General features: G+C 43.9%; 1 protein-coding gene across 1 annotated transcript in view; it reads left to right on the top strand.

The window, feature by feature from the left end:
• LOC121289858 (inactive carboxypeptidase-like protein X2) overlaps positions 1-24,916 on the top strand; it is a 226,852-nt gene that overhangs the window by 42,374 nt on the left and 159,562 nt on the right. Inside the window, exon 4 of the mRNA XM_041209764.1 lies at positions 7,801-7,940. Coding sequence (XP_041065698.1) covers positions 7,801-7,940 — 140 coding nt within the window. The remainder of the gene's footprint in view (positions 1-7,800; positions 7,941-24,916) is intronic.

Here is a 24,916-nt window from a genome sequence, read left to right as displayed (position 1 = left end):
CCCTACATTGTTGGCAGTCTCTGCCCATCCCACATCTGTCCACTGGGCTCTTAGCTTCCTCCGAGATGCCTGCCTCTCCGCGACCTGTTGACCTTGGTGTGCGCTCACACTCGAGCTCTAGGGCGTCCATCTCACATTGCTCAGGATGAGCAGGGTGGCCACCTCAGCAGCATTATGGCTTCTCTTCTCTTGTATGGACAAAGGTCCAATCATTAGTCCACCCTGTATCTGCAACACCATACTATGCTCGCCAACACCCACCTCCTCCTCCTCCACCCCCCCCACCCCACCCCCCCGTCCCCCACCCAGGAAGCAGATTGAAGTGCCGGTCATTTTTGATCCCTGAATGCACCCGAGGGTCCAGTCCAATCTCCCAGCCTTAGCAGGCACAAGTATATGTGTCTTCTGTTACTCTGAATCTTACACCTCTGAGCACCACCCTTCAAGGCTTCACACAGTACCATGCCAAATTGGTACTCATATTTCTCAAGCACAGAAGATCATTAAACATTTTTTGGCACTGAATCCAGATGCAGCACACCACCTTGTGCTCACTGACCTGTGGCTGCCATCTCTGCCCAGGCCTTCATTTGGTGGGGTGGCCTCATCTTGCCATCCTGTGGCATCAGGGTGTCCCGCCTGGCACTCACTGCCCCCACGAGAGTGCGCAGGCACTTGTCTGGGAAGTGGAAGGCAGTGTGCCCACCTGCATTACCCTCCCGCTTTGTGTGACAAACAGGTGCTGATGCCATAACTCTAGCTTATATTTGGAAAGCTCCCTGTGCCTCCTCTGGAACTCCTGGCAGCCTTCAGGGTGATGCCTCTGCCAATTTAAAACACCCTGCCGGGTCCCAATTGGACCCGCTGCCAGCCACTCTCTTGCCCCTGCCGCCAGCCCTTCTCCAATGTGGGGTCGCACTTCATGCTGGCCAGTCCTTAATTGGCCAGCCATTGTGAAATTGCATTGTTTTGATATTTGTGTGCGAAAGCTGAAATCTTGGCTGCCTCCAACCCCGCTGACCTCATGTGCCCGACAGGCGTGAAACTCAGGCCATGGTATTGTCAAATTTTGACCCCTATCCTGCCTCCAGCCCCCCTCCACAGGACTATTAATTTTCACCATACAACATTTCGCAAAACTCAGAGGAGTGTGTTTAGTGTTGGTAATTTCAAAGTTCATGAATTCTCTGTGCGAAAGGGTTTTATCGTTGTCTAAATGCAACTGTCTCAACAGCTAATGGAAATGAACGAGCATTTGTTGTTCAACATCAAAAGAATTGTTTTATTGGCAAAATATAAACAAAAATTTTTGTTTACACTGGCCATTGCAATCAAGGTAGCTTCATTTTTCATGTGCACCGGTCAACTTTTCTGAAAATTAATTGTGGAGATCCTCCTATATTAAGTAAAAATGAAGTAAAAATCCACTAATCTCTGTTTCCTGTCACTCAGCCAACTGGATATCCATGCTGCCACTGTCCCTTTTATCCCATGAGCTTCAACTTTGCTGGCAACCCTATTATGTGGCACTTTATCAAATGCCTTTTGGAAGTCCATGTACACCACATCAACCAAAGCTGATGGCATTAGTCACTTGCTACTTTGGTCCTCACTACAGTGTGTCCTTTTAAGGATTTTCAACCACTGTTTAGACTATAGATAGTTTACCAAACAGCTTCTGCTGACCAGTCTTTGTTTTAATTTCAAATAATTTATGTATACAGTGGATGGAAACTTGAACAAAAACAGAATTACCTGGAAAAACTCAGCAGGTCTGGCAGCATCGGCGGAGAAGAAAAGAGTTGACGTCTTTTCTTCTCCGCCGATGCTGCCAGACCTGCTGAGTTTTTCCAGGTAATTCTGTTTTTGTTTTGGATTTCCAGCATCCGCAGTTTTTTTGTTTTTATCTCTGATGGAAACTTGATACTGGTAGTAAGGTGAAATATGCTCTACATATTGACCTTGGCAGCTGTCAGTCTTTCTCACTTGGTTAAAACAAAAAAGCGGTTAAAAGTTATGCAATATTGTGCTAAAGCAGTAGTAGGAACAGTGAAAGCAACATGTGTTATAAGCAGTGAAATTCATCTTAGGCAGGATTGCAAAACAGAGGGTAGTGAATCTCTCATCCATTTTCTACCCTGTCTGACTTTCCAAACTCAAACAGGGTGCATAACATGCAACTGTTTATTTTAACACAGGTGATATTGGATTCACTACCTATCATACATGTTCTTCACATTTCCTTTCCATTGTCTACCAATAGCACTCTCTTTACACCATGCCATGAATTAAAATTACCGCCAGTAGTGTTATAATTGTCTCAGCAATGGGGTTGCATTTGATCTATGCAAGTTGAGAATCCAGCATCTGCATTGTATTGTAATCACAGAAAACAAATATCAGGATCTTGGGCATCAGTAACTCATGAGTTTTGCACATTAAACAAATGGTTAGAAAATCACAGGCTGGGGTTGCACAGTTTATGAGTATGTGAACACAGCAGGTTGTGAACTGGGAATGCTGAAGTGAAAAATCTCCAATTGCTTTAAAAAGAAACACAGGAATATCCCTCCTATGGCCTGTTATGGGAGTCGGGGTAATTTCTGTCTCGCCTCCCACTTTGGGAGAAAGTGTCCGCAAGAATAGGATTTTCATGGGGAGGTGAGAGTGTGGTGAGGGCTGTTGGGGATAGTGAAGGGAGCAGGTGCAGGCTGGAGTCGGGCCAGCTGATCCGGGAAAAAGATTGGAAGCAGCCATATGGACTGCCGGGTGCTAAAGCGGCCTATTTAAAAGGCACACCTCGGTGCTGTGGGACTTCATCCCAGTTAAAATAAAAACAGAAAGGCCCTCCAGCCCTCACCGCTCACACTCTCTCACCCCCACATGCTCCCATGTCCCACCCAAAACCTGTGACCCCCTCATAGACCTTATGACACCCACCCCTCCTCATGCCCTCTATGCCAAGTAGGACCATGATTCGCACAATTAAGCACCATCTGCCTGTTTCAGGTGAACACACTGATGCCTGCTTACAAGCTGACCTGGAAACTGGGCTACAGGTGTTAATGGGTTGACAAGGTTCCCTCTTCTAGTCACTCACTTTTCAGGGCAGGAACAAGTGACTGGCAATTGAAAATTGTCCCCTTCCACCTTGAGCTGTTGTTAGGTTTGCGTGCCATTAGCCGTCTGGTATCTTGCCCACATGGTCATTCTTCATAAGTTAGTCTCGACATTGAGTTCTGGCAGACTGTTTGACTGTATAGTGACGTAGCTGCTTCTGAGCCTGCCCTGTAAGTTGAAAAACAGCTCATCTCCTGGTTATTTTTTCAATCCCTATTTCTGGCCCTCTGAAACAAATCTAGCTGCCCTTCTGATCAGGGATCGAACCTGGGATTTTACGAACTTGCATGGCTCAGTCACTCATTGCCTTAATCAGCAGAATCATTGAGGAATATTTCTCATACATATCACGAGAATGTTGCTTCAGCTCTGTATCCACCCATTGTTTGATATTTTTATTTATAATATAAATAATATTAAACAAAATCTACATAACACTTTATTTCTTAAACTTGACAATCATGTTGTAAATACACATTTACCTGTTATATAGTCATGTATGTTCATATTAATTCCCAGAATAATAACTGCTTTTTACACAGCAGCTACTAATTTTTGTTCTGTCAATTAAATGAACAGAACTACTTTGTAATTAATATCTAACAATTAATGTCACACTTATTTGAGAATCTTGGCTGTTGAAAATATTCTGCATTGAATCAACAATACTCAATAATTTCACTGAATAAGCAGAGAAGTTTAAACCTGTGCTGCAGCAGATAATGCACACCACATACACCAGGCTTCCATTGTGTCTTGAAAACTATGCATGGAATTTAGGTCTGGATGGAAATCAAACATGTGACTGCTTAAAATTCATTTTACTTAAATAGTCAAACAAGTGCTTTTCATGCATAATCACTTCAAATAATGTTAACTTTGTATGAACCATGTAACTCAAGCTTTTCAAAAATATCACATATTTTGGATGTTATATATCCTTGTGATTCCAAGTTGGCATAAAAATTGTGGCGTTGCAACCAAATAAATGATATCTTTTTACACGTCAAACATTTTAACGTAAAATTGAGTCCATCCAAATTGAGCAGAACTCAGCTGTTGTATCTTCAAGCCATTTTCAACAGCTTATAATAAACAGTAACCCTGTCAGACAGTTTGCCCTGGGCTGCGACTGCAAAATTCTATTTAGTTACCAGTCTGCCATATCACTAGGCGAAATCAGATTGTGCCCAACAGTGTGAAATAATTTCCTTAATTATGTGGGACAGTAAGAATGAAAGGCCTTCGTGCTGCCATTACTAAGGTGCGTTATGATGTTGACCCACCATGCAGCCATGGTGCTGACCCTGTTGTAAAGCACAGCTGTATGTATAAAATGGTGTGCACACTGTTTGAGTAGATGAGAGTTAGGCCTCAAATAAAATAATTTGCATTTATACAGCGTTTTTCACAACCACAGGAGTCCCAAAGCACCTCACAGACAATTAAGTATTTCTTCAAAGTGTAGTCACTATTGTAATGTAGGAGATGTGGCAGCCAATTTGGACACAGCAACTTGCACAAACAGCAATCATGTAATCATCAGATTTTGGGTGTTGGTTAAGGAATAAATATCAGCTAGGACATCAGGGAAAGCTTTCCTGCTCTTCTTTGCTGTACTGCCACTGGGTCTTAAATGTCCAGCTGAGAGAACACATGGAACCTTGGTTTAACATTTCATCTAAAAGACAGCACATCCAATCGTGCAATATCCCCTGAGTACTGCATTGCAGTGTCAACCTAGAGTGTGTGCTCAAGTCTCTGGAGTGGGATCAAACGCATAATCTTCTGACTCAGAAATGAGAATACAACCAACTGAACCACAGCTGACAATAATGGGCCATGAGCAGCTGATGTGGGTGGATATATCAGGATAGATGGAGAACTGAACCTGCATGCCCTCCTAATTGAGGTATGACCAAGAGAAAAAGTCAGCTCCTGCAATTCCAGGACTCCTTTGAGCTGCAGAGGGAAGTTTCATGGCCTCAACAGAGTAACTAAGGTGAATTGTCTACTCTCCCACTCCTTTCTTGTAGTCCCTTTTTCTGTGTTGCACTCTTATTTATTACTTTCTCACCGACAGATATGTTAAGACGTGAAAGTGGGATTGGTCAGTTGGGAGTGCGGTTTGTTATGAGATCCAAACTTAGCTCATTGAGAGCAGAGGCCTGGAAATACAACTCCCAGCGTGCCTCAGGAGATCCCACACATGCACAGACTGGAGCAGGAGGCACATCCACAATCTGGTGTTTTTGTAATTCTTTGGGCCAAGGACAGGGCCGGTGCACCTGCGTAAAAAGAAAGCAACGGGAAAACCCCAATCATGTGACCAGGAGTAGAGCACCATAATTGAAAGGGATTCTCTGGCGGGGGCAGGGAGAGTGGAAAGGGAGAGGCCCCAGAGGGAGAGAGGACAGAGAGAGGTCCCAGTTAAGAAAAAAGGAGAGCAGAGAAAGAAGCTCCAAGCAGAAAAAGGGCTGCAGTTGGCAGACCTAAAATGGAGAGGGCTCAGGAGAAGCCCTGGCAATGGAAGAAGGCAGAATGTTGGTGACTCTGTGCTGTGGGCCATTAGGGTGAAGGTAACCGCTTGGAGCAGTGGTGTTCTGCTCAGCACGGTCAAAGAACTGAAGTTGTGTTTGTGAATTGATGCTGGAGCGCAGATTCTGGAATCAAGGGGAACGGAGTCTCGGGAAACAAGAATGAAACCAGCGAGGCTATCTGAGTTGGAGTGACCTTTGGAGAGAATTCCAAGGTGAGATCTTCAAAGGTGAAGACTGGAATCCTTTGTTAGAGAGACAGAATTTCAATGAGATTAGTTGACTCACAGTTTTACTGACATCTGGGTGGATTGTTGAGAAATCTGTGGACTTTGCCATTGATTGTGCAGTGCGGTATTTTTGACCACAGTTTGCCTGTTAATTCACATACCTCATATTAACCCTGGATATGATAGTGTAAGATAGATATTGTAAATTGTTTTATCTTTCTGACCTTGTACAGTAAAGTTTTTTTTTTGTTTGTTCAAAACCTGTGAAACCTTGTGACTTTACTCTGTTAACAAATGGCTTGAATCTCAAATTTTGTCTACTTTAAACCAAAAGCTATTGGTTCCTCATTGGATTTATTAAAAACCTGTGGGTCTTGTCCAGGATCATAACATTTTCTACAGAAATCAATCCCTGGGTCTAGACCATATGGACTCAGGTCTGTGCACCTTGCTCTTAAAACAAAGATGTTGGAGCATCAGACTGACACGTGACAAGGCTAATCCTCAGTAACAATATGAGATAAACTGGCGGTCAAACCATCAACATATGCAGCCATCTCCTGGACAGAGAGGCCCCCCTGAACAATCAGTGCATCGAGCATGGATGCCTTGACCATTGGCCTTCAGTCCTTGGGAGATCACATAGAGGCAATAATGAAAACCAAGTGCTGCAGGCTTTGGGGCAACATCTCTCAATGTCTGTAGGTTCTAACTGATATCATCATGCCTGTCTTTTCACTAACCAGTGCGCATACTGACCAAGGGTTCAGTACAATTGGAACAATGGATAAAACCTGTTTTCATAATGCTGTTCTCTCGCCTGTGACTTTTCCAGCCAGCTCCATCAAATACCTGCTCATGCTGAGTGGCAGGATACATCAGACTGCTGAAGAGTCCTCCTAGGACACAGAAGCATAAAGATGAAGGCCTGCTTGGTGCCAAGAGGTTCATGTTACAGCCAGCATCACTGGCATCCTTCATCCTATGATAACACCCTTGGCCTACCAAAATATGAATAAACAGAGAACCTCTGGCAATAGGCATCATAGTAAAAATGAAGAACCTGCCTTAGATAGATTTGTGTCTAGGATAACCATAAGCCTCACGACCTTATGCTAACGGAGGTCCTAGCATGCAGAAAAGAGCCTAAAGTATATTTTTAATGGCTCTACAGTACAGAATGCCCATTCAATAGTAACAGTCAAACCAGATGCAGAGATCCTCCCAGGTAATGAAGAAAATGTCTTATTTAAGGCCAGGAGCAGCAGTAATGACCCTCCAGATGCTGTAAAAATTATTTGGTCTGCTACTGCTCCAACTTTCACATTTCCGAAACCCTCCAAAACCCTGATGACTGGCCCAGTATTGTACCAGTCCAAATCCAACAAACTGCTTCTGGGTCCCAGCCTGGGCCAGGAGTCTTTTTGGCTCCATTTAAATGAGGCCCAGTTGTTAAATTGGATTGAGCCTCCCACTGCACCTCCCGGTTAGTCAGCCCTCATATTCCACAGGGGTGCCAGAATTCCATCTCCAATATAGGCTGCTTTTACCTATTCAACATGCATAACTGTCTCCACTCATTCATAACCTAGACCAAAGTGATCTAATTCTATCATAAAGATTCTACATTAGAATTTTACTTGTGTGGAAAATTGTCCAAAAAGATCAATAATTAATTTCCTTATAACTGGAAGGGATTTAATGATTGCAGAATAATTAAGTGCAGTTGATGATCTCAGTGCTTTTATGTCAACTGCTGCTGGCAGGAGTTCCTTGATTTTTATATGTCTAGCAGCTAAGTGACAAGATATCATTTAAGTTATTATCTGTCATTTTTATTTATCCTCTAAAACTGAAAATAGCTTAAACAAATTAGCACCATAAGTACTTAGACTGTGTTTCCCTACCCACAGGCTGGCATCTTTGAAGATGACTTCTATGATGGAGCTTGGTGTGCTGGTAGGAATGATAATTCACAGTGGTTTGAAGTGGATGCTAGAAGACTAACAAAATTCACTGGAGTTGTAACACAAGGAAGAAACTCACTTTGGTCGTAAGTAATCCCACCAGCCTTGGTAAAAAAAAATGTTTCAAAGCAAAACACTTTGCAAACAATTGACCTTTCATGCCCATGCCAGCACTCAGTGAGAGGAATCTAGCTATCCCCATTCCCCACCATTTCCCTGTAGCCCTGCATTTTTTTCTCTTCTGGTAATTATCCACTTCCCTTTTGAATTCTCATGATTGACATTTCCAATTGCTGTTATTATAGCTCAGCCCACTATGAATGCCAGGCTGAATTTCAAAAGGTCAAAAACCACTTAGCTTAGCAGGGGGAGGCTGAGTTTACTGTTTTAAGAGGCTATTAAAGGATTAGGTATCTTTGATGTGGTTACTAACTAGATGCCTGTTTTTATAACAGATTGGCTACTTGAGGGTATTTAAAATATTTGAATGTGTCTCATGAATGAGGGTATTTTTTCTGTATCAAATCTGTATGAGTGAGAGCTTTGTTAGATTGTTAGTTTATTTTTTTTTCCATCCCCACATGGCTCCTGAGGTCTGACCATAGAGGATATTGGATGAGTATGGAGGGGGACATGGAGGGTATGAGGTGGCATGAGGGGAGCATGGGGGTGGCTGGCATTGAAGTTTCGAAGACTTAACAGTCTTTCATAACACTGGACCGATGTCTCAGAGAACCAAGATGGGCCTTCTAACCAGTCTGGAGGCAGCAAGCTCAACGCGATCATGCCCCCACCTCCCCAAAGTGAAAATTGCTTGTGGTGGGGCCCTTTATATTGAGGCAGATCTGCCCAGTCAGGAAACCTCCTGACTTGAGATAGCTACCATGGTAGTGAAAATCTGGCCCCATGTCTATATTTATAAATCCTAGGATCCCATTTGCCTTATTTACCATTTTCTCAATCTGTCCTGGCACCTTCAATGATTTGTGGACATATACCACAAAGCCCCTCAGCTCCTGCACCCCTTTAAAATTTGTGTCCTTTATCTTCTTCCTACAAGAATACATCACTTCACACTTCCCTGCATTACATTTAATCTTCAACATGCCTGTCCATTCCACAACCTGTCGATGTCTTGCTGAAGCCTATTACTATCCCCCTCATACCTTGCAAGAATTCTAGGTATTGTGTGATCTGCAGTATGTAATGCACATGCATTTTGTGACCACATGTAAATAAGAAGTCAGTATTAGAATAGTGGCGGTGTTTCACTTGAAGCGAAAACTATTTCCAATTTTTCCATTCTCTACAATGTAAAACATTGCAGTGCAAAGGAAATAAAATCTAGATTTCTGTCAATTCCTCAAGGCCACACTGTCCTAGATTTTCACCTTCGAGATGGTAGCTGACTATTGCCAGCTTTGCTCGCCTTGGGAAAAACTGCTCACAAAGAGGGAATCTTCACTGCTGGGGGTGGGGGTGGGAGGGGGTTGTGTGTGTGTGTGTGTTTGTGTGCGGGGGGGCGGGGGGGTTGGGGTGAGGGGGCAAGGGCAGAGGCAGGTGTGGGTGTGGGCTGGAGTTGGGCCAGCTGACCTGGGAAATAGGTGAGCAGCTGCCACAGACAGGCTGTTTAAAAAGCCTGCTTCAGTGATGTGGAACTTTGCCCCAATTATAATGAAAAAAAGTAAAGCCCTTGAGCCCTCACCTTTCATACGCCCTCACATTCCACACACGCCCCATGCCACCCCATCCATGTCACCTCATGCCCCCCCATCCACCTGCATGACCCTCATGGCCCTTATGCCAAGCTATGCCCCTCCACCCACTCCCATGGTCACTCATGCCCCCATGCTAATCCATGCCCCTCCACCCACGCCAACCATGGCTCCTCATATCCCTTTTGCCAAGCTGTGGCATTTACCTGCTATACACCATCATGAATACATAATGAGGCTTCGTTGAGAACCCAGATATACATGGGAGTACTAAAATACATGAGCCCCTGAGAAAAGAATGCTTAATTTGCAGCTCGCGCTCTGCTGTCAATTGCACAATGTTTATTTAAGCAATGCTAAGAGGTTTCAAATGCTTGTAGTTTCAGCTATTGAAGCTTTAAAGAATCCAGATGATTGACACTTTTATTGCCCTGCTGTAAAAGTTTTTTTAAACATAGTGGAAAGTTATGATTTGTTTTAAAGTTTATACATAGTACTGTCACTGTAGAATTCATTGCTTCTATACAGTGTACAGTGGATCAATGAGCATGGAAGTCCCATAACTTTGCATAAGGGGCATGAGGGGCCATGGGGGCTGTGGAGGGGCATAATTTGGCATACAGGACATGAGGAGCCATAGGGGTGGATGGGGGCCATGTCTTGGCATAGGGGGCAGCATGAGGAGCCAAGGGTTTGGTGGAGGGACATAGCTTGGCACAGGGGCAAGTGAGGACATGGATGTTGGGTGGAGGGGCATAATTTGGTATAGGGGGCATGAGGGGCCATGGGGATGGGTGGAGGGGCATAGCTTGGCATAGGAGAGCTGTCTCACAGGCTAGTTAAGCAACAGCCTGACATAGTCATACTCACAAAAACATACCTGACAGACAATCCCCGAGACACCACCATCGCTATCCCTGGGTATGCCCTATCTAGCAGGACAGGCCCAGCAGAGGTGACGGCACAGGAGTATACACTTGGGAGGGAGTCCTCAACATCAGCCTCAACATGAGGTCCCATGGCATCAGGCCAAACATGGGCAAGAAAACTTCCTGCTGATTACCATGTACTGCAGCCCACCCCTACCCTGTTACCTTCAGCTGGTGAATCAGTTGAACACCACTTGGAGGAAGCACTGAGGGAGGCAAGGGTACAGAATGTACTTTGGGTGGGGGCTTAAATGTCCATCACCAAGAGTGGCTCGGTAGCACCACTACTGAGTCCTAAATGACATAGTTGCTAGACTGGATCTGCAGCAGGTGGTGAGGGAACCAACAAGAGGGAAGAACATACTTGACCTCATCCTCACCAACCTGCCTGCTGCAGATGCACCTATCCATGACAGTACCTGTAGGAGTGACCACTGCACAGTCATTGTGGAGACAAAGTCCCGCCTTCACATTGAGGATACCCTCCATCGTGTTGTGTGGCACTACCACCGTGCTAAATGGGATAGATTTTGAACAGATCTAGCAACTCAAAACTGGGCATCCATGAGGCTCTGTGGGCCATCAGCAGCAGCAGAATTGTACTCAAACACAATCTGTAACCTCATGGCCTGGCATATCCCCCATTCTACCATTATCATCAAGCCAGTGGATCAACCCTAGTTCAGTGAAGAGTGCAGGAGGGCATGCCAGGAGCAGCACCTAGCATACCTAAAAATGAGGTATCAACCTAGTGAAACTATAACACAGGACTACTTGCATGCCAGACAGCATAAGCAGCAAGTCATAGACAGGGCAAGCGATTGCACAAATGATGGATCAGATCTAAGCTCTGCAGTCCTGCCATATCCAGCCATGAATGGTGGTGGACAATTAAACAACACACTGGGGGAGGAGGCTCCACAAATATCCCCAACCTCAATGATCGAGGAGTCCAGCACATCAGTGCAAATGATAAGGCTGAAGCATTTGCTACAATCTTCAGCCAGAAGTGCCGAGTGGATGACCCATCTTGGCATCCTCCGGAGGTCCCCAGCATCATAGATGCCAGTCTTCAGCCAATTCAATTCACACCATGTGATATCAAGAAATGGCTGAAGGCACTGGATACTGCAAAGGCTATGGGCCCTGACAATATTCCGGCAATAGTACTGAAGACTTGTGCTCCAGAACTTACTGCGGCCCTAGCCAAGTTGGTCCAGTACAGCTACAACACTAGTGTCTACCTGGCTATGTGGAAAATTGCCCAGGCATGTCCTGTACACAAAAAGCAGGACAAATCCAACCAGGCCAATTATCGCCCAACAGTCTACTGTCCATCATCAGTAAAGTAGTGGGAGGGGTCATTAACAATGCTCTCAAGCAGCACTTGCTTAGCAATAACCTGCTTACTGACACCCAGTTTGGGTTCCGCTCAGCTCCTGACCTCATTACAGCTTTGGTCCAAACATGGACATAAGAGCTGAACTCCCAAGGTGAGTTGAAAGTGACTTCCCTTGAAATCATGGTCACATTTGACAGAGTGTGGCATCAAGGAGCCCCAGCAAAACTGGAGTCATTGGGAATCAGGGAGAAAACTGTCCGCTGTTTGGAGTCATACCTAGCACAAAGGAAGATGGTTGTGATTGTTGGAGGTCAGTCATCTCAGCTCCAGGACATCACTGCAGGAGCTCCTCAGAATAGTGTCCTTGGCCTAACTATCTTCATCAATAACCATCCTTCCATTATAAGGTCAGAAGTGGGGATGTTCGCTGATGATTGCACAATGTTCAGCAACATTTGCGACTCCTCGGATAATAAACCAGTCCATGTCCAAATACAGCAAGACCTGGACAATATTCAGTTGCGCTGACAAGTGGCCAATAACATTCGCGACAAGTGTCAGGCAATGATTATCTTCAACAAGAGAGAATCCAACCATCGTCCCATGATATTCAATGGCATTACCATCACTGAATCCCCCACTATCAGCATCCTGGGGGTTACCATTGACCAGAACCTTAACTGGACTAGCCATATAAATACTGTGGCTACAAGAGCTGGTCAGAGGCTAGGAATCGTCTGATGAGTAACCCACCTCCTGACTCCCCAAAGCTTGTCCACCATCTACAAGGCACAAGTCATAAGTGTGATGGAATACTCCCCACTTGGCTGGATGAGTGCAGCTCCGACAACACTCAAGAAGCTTGACAACATCCAGGACAAAGCAGCCCACTTGATTGGCACCACATCCACCAACATTCACTGCCTTCATCACCAACGCACAGTAGCAGCAATGTGTACCATCTACAAGATGCACTGCAGAAATTCACCAAAGCGCCTTCCAAACCCATGACTAATACCATCTAGAAGGACAAGGGCAGCAGATAGATGGGAACACCACCACCTGGAAGTTCCCGTCCAAGTCACTCACTACCCTGACTTGGAAAAATATCGTAGTTCCTTCACTGTAACTGGGTAAAAATCCTGGAACTCCCTTCCTAGGTACACTGTGGATGTACCTACACCACATGGACTGCAGCAGTTCAAGAAGGCAACTCACCACCACCTTCCCAAGGGCAATTAAGGATGGGCAATAAATGCTGGCCTAGCCAGCCAAGCCTATGTCCCCTGAATGAATATGAAAAAATCTGCTCTGATCTCAAACAGAACTCACACATCTCACTTGTTGCTAAAGTTGCCTCCAATACACTTAGGCTGAGATTTTCCGGCCCCGCCCACTGCCAGGATTGTCCAGTCCCATCAAAAGTCAATGGACTATTGGCTGGCCCACTGCATCACCTGTGGCCTTAGTTTCATCTTTTGCACCACACACTTTTTCCTCACTATTTCTTAACTGTGCACCAACCCTAAATCCATGTAGGATTTGAATACTGCTCTCATGTCTCAGTGGCTCTTTTGACACTTCTCTCAACACAATATTCAAGAAGAAATCTGGTCACCTGATCAATAATCACTCTCCAACCTGCAACTCTTTTCTATCCTTCAAAGCTTGGCTAGCTTTCTGTATCTTATTCACACCACCGCACTTAATCCTGTTATGAACTTTCCTCTCTTGCTCCTCTTAAGCTGAGGTTGCACGGTCCTGCAACATCTTCATTCTCCCTGACCCTCGAACAACCTTTGGAATTTTAAAACCTTTGCTTTGGTGTGATTTATTTGCCTTTTTTTTCTATGGTCTTCTCAATTTTTTCAACCTTGTTCTTCCTTAACCATCTTCTTTCTATCCTATAAACATCAAACCTTTTATAATTCTTTCCTCCTAGCAATTGCTTTTACCCTAAGATCAACCTTTTTACAAGGTTCTATAGCTTTTCTGATTGAATTGTAGTCTAGAAATTACCCCTGGCCAAATGAACAGATGAGCTCTGCAAGCGACCAAGTTTAACTTCTGATCTTAATTTATAAGGGACTATATATATCAAATTGCCTGTCCACAATACAGCCCGCTAATCCTTCCATTGAAATTAGTATGTATAATGAACTCTGATAGTCTGTCATCCACCATTGCTGAAAATTGAAGTACCCACCACATGGGTACTTCTTGAAATATTGCACTTCATTGACTTCATTGTCCACTGTTTTAATGTAAGCATTAGCGTGTTTATTTAAATGTAAATTAGTATAATAAATGTAACATAGTAGACATACTCATTCTTTAAATATGCTAAGTCTTCATCTGCTTGTATTGCCAACAGTATATATTTTCTGTGACATGGTGCCTAAACACATTGGTACCAACAATATAGTAGAAAAATGGATGAGGTCCTGCTCAACATAAAAACAAAAACACCTGGAAAAACTCAGCAGGTCTGGCAGCATCTGCGGAGAGGAGCAAGGACCTTTGAGATCCTGCTGGCTGAGTTTGGAGAGTTAGGAAAGAGATCAGCAAGCAGCACCTCAAAGGTAGTAATCTCCGGATTATTTCCAAGGTCACGTGCTAGTGAGTATGGAAATTGGAGAATACACCAGATGAATGCGTAGCTGGAGAGGTGGTGATGGAGGAAGGGCTTCAGATTTCTGAGGCATTGGGACCAGTTCTTGGGAAGGTGGGATCTATACAAGCAGGACAGTCTATATTTGAATGGGACCGGATGAATGTCCTTGCAAGGAGATTTGTTAGTGTTGTTGGGAGGGTTTAACCTTGATTGGCAGAGGAATAAGAACCTGAGGGCAGATTCAGAGAGGATAAATTCAGAGCAGGGAGCAGGAGATAGAAAATTAGCGGGTGACTCTGAAAGACAGAAGAAGCAAAGGTTAAAAGGTTTACAGCACAGAAATTTGGCAATGTTAAAAGGTATTTATTTAAATGCAAGGAGTATAGCAAACAAAGCCAATGACCTGAGGGCACGGATAGACAAGGCAGCATGATATCATCGCTATAATGGAAACTTGGCTTAAAGAGGTGAAAAAATGGCAGCTCAACATCCCTGGATATAGGGTTTTCAGGCAGGATAGAAAAGGGTCTAAAAAAGGTGGGGGTATAGCATTATTGGTTAAAGAATCAATTACAACTGTCAGGAGGGATGATAGACTAAATTAATCATCAAGTGAGGCCATATGGGTTGATCTGAGGAATATAAAGGGGGCAGCCACACTACTAGGAGTGTACTATAGACCGCCAAATAGTGAGAAGGAGATAGAGGAGCAAATATGTAGGCAAATTTCTGAGTGCAAAAACAGTTGGGCGATAATAGTTGGGGACTTCATCTACCCTAATATCGCCTGGGATACACATGGTGTAATAGGCACAGAGGGCACAAAATTCATGAACTGAGAGGGAGTGCAATTCTAGATTTAGCATTATGAGATGAATCCGGGCAAGTGAATGGAGTAGCAGTGGGCGCTGTTTTGGAGACAGTGACCATAATGTAGCTAGATTTAATATAATTATGGAAAAGGATAAATATAGAACAAGAGTAAATGTTCTAAATGGGGGAAAGACAAATTTTATGAAGCTGAGAGGAGGTCTGGTGAAAGGGGGCTGGTTATAGCTACTTGAAACGAAATCAGTGACAGATCAGTGGGAGGCATTCAAAAGCAAGATTCTATGGGCATAGTGTATACATGTCCCCACAAAAAAAAGGACAGTACAGCCAAATATAGAGCCACCTGGTTATCTATAAGTATACAAGGTAAGATAAAGCAGAAAAAGAAAGCTTTTGACAGTCACAAAAAACTTAATACTGTAGAAAGCCTAGAAGAGTATAGAGAGTACAGGGGTGAAGTAAAAAAGATAATTAGGAAAGCAAAGTGAGGATATGAAAAACTGTTGGCAGGTAAAATCAAAGAAAACCCAAAGATGCTTTACCAGTAAATTAAGAGCAGGAGAGTAACTAAGGGAAGGGTAGGGCTGATTAGAGATGCGCAAGGTAACTTATGCGTTGATGCTGAAGATGTGGGCATGGTTCCCAATGATTATTTTGTCTCTGTCTTCACTAAGGAGAGGGATTATGCAGATATTCTAGTTAAAGAGGAAGAGTGTGAAATATTAGATACAATAAGCATAGTGAGAGAGGATGAACTGGAAGGGCTAATATCCTTGAAGGTGGATAAATCACCAGGGCCAGATGGATTGTATCCTAGGCTGTTAAAGGAAGCGAGAGAAGAAATAGGGGATGCTTTGAGGATCATTTTCCAACCTCACTAGATACAGACAATGTGCCAGAGGATTGAAGGTCTGCGAACATTGTACCATTATTTAAAAAGAGTGCCAGGTATAGATCAAATAATTGCAGGCTGGTCAGTCTGACTTCTGTGGTGGGCAAATTATTAGAATCAATTCTGAGAGACAGGATAAACTGTCACCTAGAAAGGAACGGATTAATCAGGGATAGTCAGCGTGGTTTTGTTAGGAGAAGGTCATGTCTTAATAATTTAATCACATTTTTTGAGTGAGTAACAAGGAGGATTGATGAGGGTAGTGCAGTGGGTGTTGTCTACATAGATTTTAGTAAGGCATTTGACAAGATCCCACATGGCAGACCGGTCAGAAAAGTAAAAGCCCATAGGATACAGGGGAATGTGGTGAGTTGGATTCAAAATTGCTCAGTGACAGGAAACAAAGGATAATGGTTGATGGATGTTTTTGTGAATGGAAAACGGTTTCTATCGGTGTTCCACAGGACTCAGTGTTGGTTCTCTTGCTGTTTGATGTATATATTAATGCTTTGGACTTAAATGTGGGTGGTATGATTGGGAAATTTGCAGATGATAGTGGAAAGGATAACTGTTGTCTCCAAAATTATATCAAGGGTTTGGTTGAGTGGGTGGAAAATTGGAAGATGGAACTCAATTCAGAGAGGTGTGAGGTAACGCATTTGGGGAGGGCAAACAAAGCTACGGAATACACATTAAATGGGAGGATATTGGGAGGGGCAGAGAAAGTGAGAGATCTTGGTGTGCATGTCCACATGTCCCTGAAAGTAGCAGGACAAATGGATAAGGTGATAAAGAAACCATATGGAATACTTTCCTTTATTGGATGAAGTATAGAATACGAAAGTAGGAATGTAATGCTGGAACTGTATAAAACGCTGGTTAGGCTACAACTGGAATTTTGTGTATAGTTCTGGCCACCACATTACCGGACGGATATAATTGTTCTGGAGAAGGTGCAGAGGAGGTTTACAAGAATGTTGCCAAGGCTTGAAAATTGTAGCTATGAGGAAAGATTGGATAGGCTGAGGTTGTTTTCCTTGGAACTGAGGAGGCTGAGGGGTGACTTGATTGAGGTATACAAGATTATGAGGGGCCTAGATAAAGTAGACAGGGATGCCCTGTTTCTCCTAGCAGAAAGGTCAATTACCAGAGGGCATAGATTTAAGGTGATTGGTTGAAGGATTAGAGGGAACATGAGGAAAAATGTTTTCACCCAGAGGGTGGTAGGTGTTTGGAATTCGCTGCCTGGTTTGGTGGTAGAGGCAGGAACCCTCAACTCACTTAAAAGGTACCTGGATCTGCACCTAAAGTACTGTAGCTTGCAAGGCTACGGACTGGGTGCTGGAAGCTGGGAGTAAAATGGGCAGCTAATTTTTTTCTTTTTTGGCCGGTACTGACACAATGGGCTGAATAGCCTCTTTCTGTGCAGTAACTTTTCTATAGTTCTATTTGAACTAATTTCTGTAGACGTGCAGTATTGTTATGTAGCCTAGCAATTTCTTTTAAAAATTATTTTGACACATTCTCTGCACATTGATTGTAATCCAGCTACTAGTGTCAATTGGTAATTTGAGTTTAACTGAGACTGGCGCTTCATCGCATTGAGGGATTGCTATGTTGTCGGCGATGTAATCTTTTAAATGAGCTATTAAAATGTCTGCCTGCTCCAGTAGATGTAACAGATCCCATGGCACTATTTAAAGAACAGGAAGTTCTCCCGGTGCCCTGAGCACTTTGACCTCATATACTAGTACCAAAAATGAATTAACTGTTCATTGCTTTACCATTTGTGAGAGCTTGCTGTGCACATATTGGTTGCCTACATAATTTCTAAAAGTAGTAAATTGGCTACCAAATATTTGTAGTGTTTTGTAGGATACGATTGTTTCCTAATGAAAATTCATGATGGGCTGAAGGGCTTGTTTTTGTGCTGTATAACTCCATGACTCTATAAAATTCTTTCTTTCTATGTCTTTCTCTAGCTCTCCCTGTGTTAATTTAATTCCATTCATTGTATACTTATTTTGTTAATCGACTCATTGGAATCTGCTAAGTCTTTACTATATTAATTAGTTACCATAAGTAACAACAAAAACATAAAAAGTTTTGCTAAGTTAATGAAAGTGTTAAATGATTAGAGTACTTGAAAAATCCCCGAGCAGTCTCTATGGATAACTCTGTGAATTTTCGGCACACAGCAATTTTCTTGGATTGTTTATTCTAAAGAGGAGCATTTAACATTTCCCAGGCAAATCTCAGCTTGTACACAACCCATTCAGTCTGAAGTTTCCTTCTATGCTGAAGCAAGGTTTGAAGCATGAAAGTTGTGAGTGCTCAGCACATAGCTAAAGCGATGGGCTGAATCACAACCTGGTGGGTTGGGGCCATGTCAGAGGCTAAAATGCAAAACATCTGGAACCGAAAACAAACATGCCTCTAACCCACTCACTTCCAGTTTAACCAAGGTGGGACAAGGACCAATGGTCAACTTGCTTGTGTGAAGTAAAGTGGTCAATTAAATACTATAATGAGGCTGTTGACTTTAACAGTCATTCTAATTTTAACCATAGGTAGCCGGGTTTCCCAAGTCTCAAGAAACTTGGCAGTTTAAAGGAGGCGAGATGGGCTTGTAAGGGATTGGGACACTACAACGCCTTGGACCAACATGTGTGTCCCCCCGCCCCCGCCACAATTGGGAAACCTCTGATTGGGACTCCCGGACTATCATCTAACCCTCCCCTCACCTTCCCCCCATCTCCACAATCCCCTCACCGTGATTGGGACCCCAGACACCCATGGGGACTTCCTCTGCAATCCAGACCCCCCTACCCCATGATCTTTCTTATTCCCCCAATACATTGACCTGCTCACATAAGCTTTGGCCCTGTGAAACTTCCCGCCTGAAACACTTCCAGCCTGTTAGTCATGGAAGCTGTAGCGACCTCACAACCAATTATAAAGTGACTCACAAACCTAGGCTCATTGATGACTTAGAGAGATCGTGGCCCAGAAATTTGATCGCACTATGCACTTTTTTTAGGTGCTAAATGAATGCATAAGCCACAAATATGGTGTGCAAGTTGTCTTCACTCATTTTGAATCTGAGGTGCATCAGCCACCATATTGGAACTGTCTTCTCCAGAACGTATGTTGAAGGTGACAAACGTATGAACGGAAAGTAAGAGAACAATAATTTTTCCTTGCCAACCCTTTTTGTGACATTGCAGTCATGTCTTTGGAGCTGAGCTTCTGGCAATGACCTCCTTAGTGACCCTGGTAGCAGAGTTGTTGCCTGTGGGGAGGGAGGAGGATCTTTCTCCTCCTCTCTATTGTTTGTTCAGGGCTTCCAAGGTAGCATGGGAGAACCTAGGTATCTAATCTGTAGGGCCAGATGTCATTTCTCGCTTTACAATCTTTCCCTCCAGATTGAGTGCACCTCCCCTTGAACCCCTACTGGGGTTATGTTTTAGTTGTCCATCTGAGCTGCCCTGCATCTCCGCCTACCCACTGATTGCACTCCAGCGCTGCACCCCTGCCTGTCCAACACGAGGCTTTGCTCACTTTCGATTTTGACAGCCTGGTTCTCGTTAACTTTCTGGTCAGCTCCTCCATCCTTTCTTCTCCCTCAGTCAACCATTTCCTTTCCCCCATCACTGTTGGGCCCCCTGGCATCACCCCACCTTCCCACCATCACCTACCAACCTGGACCCTTTTCTTTCCAGGGTGTTCAGGTGAACATGCACGTTTCCTACCTTCATAAGAATCCCATCCCGTCCACATTGACCTCCCTGCCCTCCTCCCTCCCACCTCCGGAGTCTGAATCTGTCTCCAAGCCCCCACCAACCGTCCTCTTCTTCATTCCTACCGCTATTGTCACACCCTCACCCTCCCACTTTTCTGGCTCACTCCGTCCCCTCTTATGCTCACCATTCCCTCCTACCATGCCCAACCTCAGTTTGCTCCTTAGGAGGCAGTCGTTGACACCACAGACCTCTCCCATGCATGTACACCTGGACATCCCCCCAACTTACTCCTTCCTCCACCCTTAGTCCCTTCTCCACCCTTATTCCATCCTTCTCGGAGACTCCTTCCCTCCTCCAAACTCCTTCCTCCCCCCGAACTCCTTCCCCCCTCCAAAATCCTTCCCTTATACCTTCATCCCCCCTTTACACCTACCTCCCCACTTGCCGTGTTCTCCCCATTTACACCCTCCTTCCCCGCTGTACCTCGCCCCCTCCCTCCCAACCTCGCCCCCCGACACCTTCATTATCCCCACAACCTCAGCACCCCCCTCCCCCAGTACACCTCCCTCTCCCACTCACAGCTGCGCCTTCCTCTCCCCTCACCTCTCTGATCATCCGTACAGCCCATGGTCAAGACTGTGATGTTCTGAAGTAGAGCTGAGACATCAGTGGAGATCTCCCACCTTCCGTGAGCTGCTTAGCAGTGGAGCCGTGCCCATGAGAACCCATCCAGCATGTGATGTACGTGTTCCTCCAGGGACTGGTTGCTGTGGGGCTCCAGCATCTTCTGCTCCTCGGATTTCCTTGATGTGCGCAAAGTCCTAACAGTAAGTCCTGACTTTTGCACATCACACTTGTTGAGGCATGTTCTGGGCTGGCATATTTTCCTGCTGGCGCAATGGTAAATTTGGCATGGGGAGACGATTCCGGTCAGGCCTTACTTTGCATCCCATTAGCAGGCATTGATGTTCCGCCACGGTGGACACCATCGGATGTTCCAGCTGTGCTTTCACGTCAGCCTGAAACCGATTTTTGGCCACCTTGTTATATTATCCCTTCCTCTTTGCCCGCTATGGCACCCGATGCCAACGGGGCCAGAAAATTCCTGCCTTTATCAGTGGGGTCGGATGCAGGTAGCTGATTTTGGGAAACAGAATACATATATACAGAGGAACTGAACAGTGGCAACTCACAGGTGGACTTGGATTGATGTGGGATATTTGAAGTCCTGCTGATTTCAAGCATGGACAGCATGCACATGGGATTCAGTAACTGTGGTGTCAGGAAAATATAATAATTTTCATAATGTTCTTGGAATTTATTGTAAGTATAGGAAGTGTGTGTGATTGTGTGTGACTTAATTGAATTAAAGGCAACTGGTCTGAAGGCTTTGATGCATCAGAAGACAAGCTAGGAATGAAATGTTAACTAGGTAAACATGGTTAAAGTTGTAGAATATGAGGCGTAAAAGGAAAATTTGCATTTTTAGATAGACCCGAGTAGCAAATTTCAAAGAGGTGGTAAGGTGTTACACCTAGCCAACAGATACTAAGTCAAACAGTATTCCCAAAGCTTACTGATAAAATTGGCACTGAAATATTTTTATGACTAGAAAAGTAGAGTTGAAAATACATATTGAAACAATGGGATTTATGTTAAAAAGGAAGACGTATATATAAAAGAGATGAGGTTATGTGTGAGGAAAGAAGGAATTCTAAGATCTAACACGTGTGAAAAGCCTCCAGCCTCTGTTGCTGTCTACATGAATGGAAGTGAAGAAAACTCAATTTGAATTCGACTGTTGAGGGTATCATTTACTTTGGTTGGGCCTTTTAAAATCTATTTGTTTTACTGTTGCCTTAACGGAGGTGTAACTGGGAGTTAATTAACTAAGGGAGCTAGGAGTTATCATAGTAGTAATTTGTAAACCTATATATGTGCTTAAAATCATTTTTTTTTAAGATTTAATAAAGGCTTAATTTAGTTTTGTAAGAATTCTTTTAGATTCAGTGGTCTTATTAATACGAATTCAAGGCACGCAACTAGAAATAAATACAAATTGTAAAATAGTTGTGGCAGTTGTTTCAAGTTTCCCTCAGGGATTTGAACAGCTCAGCATTTATCATCCATATACAGTAGATACTTGTTATTTATGCCTCTTGCAATCCAATTTGCAAAGTTTGAAGGAATATTCCAGAATAACACCCATATATATGCATATTCTTGAGTATTTGAGTCAAAAATATCTCCAATCTAATTAATATTGAAAATTCTAAATTAAAATACCATGTTGGCCTTCCCAATTGAGGTTGCTATTTTTATGTTCTTTCTGCAGCTGGATATTGAAATGCAAAGTCTTATACTTTGGCTTTAGCTCCCAGCATCTTCCTCTGCCACTCTCTGCTTTCAATAGAATAGTGTGGGCGAGTGAAGGAAGCCATGCTAAGGGAAGAAATGTCACCATTCAGTGGCCAAGTTTGAAAAATATAGTGGTCATAATACAGTAAGCTTTTCATAAAAGATTTTGGAGAGAAATTTCTTTTAAACAAGTTCATAGTTGTATTTTCTATGCAGTTGATCAAATATATATCTGTTGTAAAGCCTAACCCTGAAATGTTTTATGAAGCCAGTTTTCTTTCGGACTAATTAAATTGCAATTTATTAAAATGTATTGGCTTCCTAAAAGGACTATAAACTATTAATTAAAGAGCTGATAGTTAACTTGATGGAATAGTAGCTAGGCAAAAGAGGCAGTGGACTGAGAATTATGCGTTTTCTTGGACGCAGAACCTGTTGTGATCAGACTTGAATAGAGGAGGGAATAAGTTTGCTTCTAACATTACAATTCTTTGCAGTACCCTGCACCCAGAATATATGCAGCACCACAAAAGAAGTCCAGTGCAAGAGAAGGTGCCATTACTAATTGGCTGAAACTTCCTCCAATTAACCATTAGAAAGTCCAATGTCATCATCTTCAGCGCGCACCACATGCTCTGTTCCTTAGCCATTGATTCTATCCCATCCATGGCCACTGTTTCAGCATGAACATGGCATTCTATTCAACCCTTAGCTGAGTTTCTGACCACATATCTTCTCCAACATAAAGACCTTTTTACTCCCACATCCATCTCACCGCCCGTCTCCACCCCTGCTTCAGCCTACCTGTTGCTGAAACTCTGATGCATACTTCTTATCTCAACTACTCAAACGCTTTTCTGATCAGCTTCCCATCTTCCATGAGCTTAAGGCCAACCAAAACTCTGCTTTGCTTACCCTAACTCGCACCGAGTCCCGTTCACCCACCATCCCTGTGCTCGCTAACCTACGTTTTTTCCTGACCCACCAATGGGTGATTTTAAAATTTTTAATTGCTCCATGATCTCGCCACTCACTAGCTCTGTATCATCCTACAAACCTCTGTGTTCCTCCGACTATGGCCTATTATGCAGCGCCCTCTTCATTCGCCGTATTATTGGTGGCCATGCCTTAAGCTGTCTGGGTCTTCAGCTCTGGAATTCCTGGAAATTCTGGAAAAACTCTCCAACACTGCTGATTTTAGATCTCTAGTGGTGTAGTTTTGAAAACTTTTTGTTAATTTCTCTTGGTCCCAGTGGAGAGGTTAAGTGTAATTTCTGTACAAATATTATCTGATGGTCTAGAAATGAATAGTATTTGTCAAAAGTGCCAGAACTAACAGTATTGCATTACATCTGCATTAGAAAATACATTTAACGTGTGATGATCTTGTGTGTACAAGCCAACAGCTTTGGCTTTGTGGGGTGACAGTGGAAATGCAGTCAGGCAGTGCAGAGCCCACTTTCATCAGCCTTGTATTCAGTGAGAATTTTGGGCTATTCACGGGCAATATTAGAAGATCAAGCAGCAAGGGACATGGGTTGCTGTGGTTGCACATAATCCGCAGTGCAAAATTACAGGACGTTTTGGGGTAATACAGAGGATAGTTGAGGTCACACTGATTACACTGATTTCTGTCAACTAATGCTGAGGCATAGACTTGGGTTGCAAACACTTAATGTTGGTATGAAACTCTGATGGTTGGCTTGCCTGCTTATGCCTACACGCTGTGAAAGTTTACGCCAAAGGGAATACTGCGATCCAGTGAAACCTGTGTATCATGTCCAGACCATGTCTTTTTGCGAAAGTAAAAATGAAGAAATTGTTATTATCTTGCAACTTAATTGACTATCATGTCCTTTATTCAAGTGTGCACTGCGACTGTCTGGTATAATAGATGTCTCCTGGGGGGCTTAAGGATGGATGCGTTTGTAGAATTGATCCATATCTGCTGGAGGAACTATGGACAAGATTTTCAAGCTCACTTCGAGGTGAGCATGGAGGCGGCCAGACGCAAAAGCTTGCCGGCTCCACTGTGTCCCCAGACCATTTTCCCAGAGGTGGGATCAAAGTCGACAGGGCTACCCATCAGCAAGCGGCTGATAGTCAAGTGAGGATGGTTAAAGGCCTATTAAGGCCTAATGTCAGAGGCAGATTAGAATTTTCCAGGGGCCCTCGAGGCATCAGGGAAAAGGCCAGCTGCCCGAAAGTGGACCTCCTGGCAGAAGACTGGAGCAGGATGGGGTAGGGGAGTGCTCCCAAGTCAGGCGTTTGAAGGCTGCCTCTGCTTGCCTGGCCACAACTGGCTCCCCCCATCACAATGGTGGTCTGACTGCTGAGGGCAATTTTCAAACTTAAAGGTTTAGTAAGTTAGAAAGAAGCAACTCAAGATGGAGACGCCGTCTCTCTTTCTCTTGCCTGAACTGCAGGCTGCAGCTTAATTGGAGAGCTGCTTTTGACCCTGCAGCTTCGAGAGTTCATCTGAGCCTATCCTCTGGCCAGTAATCAGCCAATTTGGGGAAATTAATTCCAGTGATCATTTCATACACTATGTGGGGTTGTGACCGCCCCCCCCCCCCCCCATTTGACCCCCATATAATGTTCCCAATCCAAAGGGCACAAAGGTACAGGCAAAATATTT

This window comes from Carcharodon carcharias, chromosome 17, assembly GCF_017639515.1.
Source record: "Carcharodon carcharias isolate sCarCar2 chromosome 17, sCarCar2.pri, whole genome shotgun sequence".
NCBI classification, from domain to species: Eukaryota; Metazoa; Chordata; class Chondrichthyes; order Lamniformes; family Lamnidae; genus Carcharodon; species Carcharodon carcharias.
This window is presented reverse-complemented; position numbering and strand designations above follow the sequence as displayed.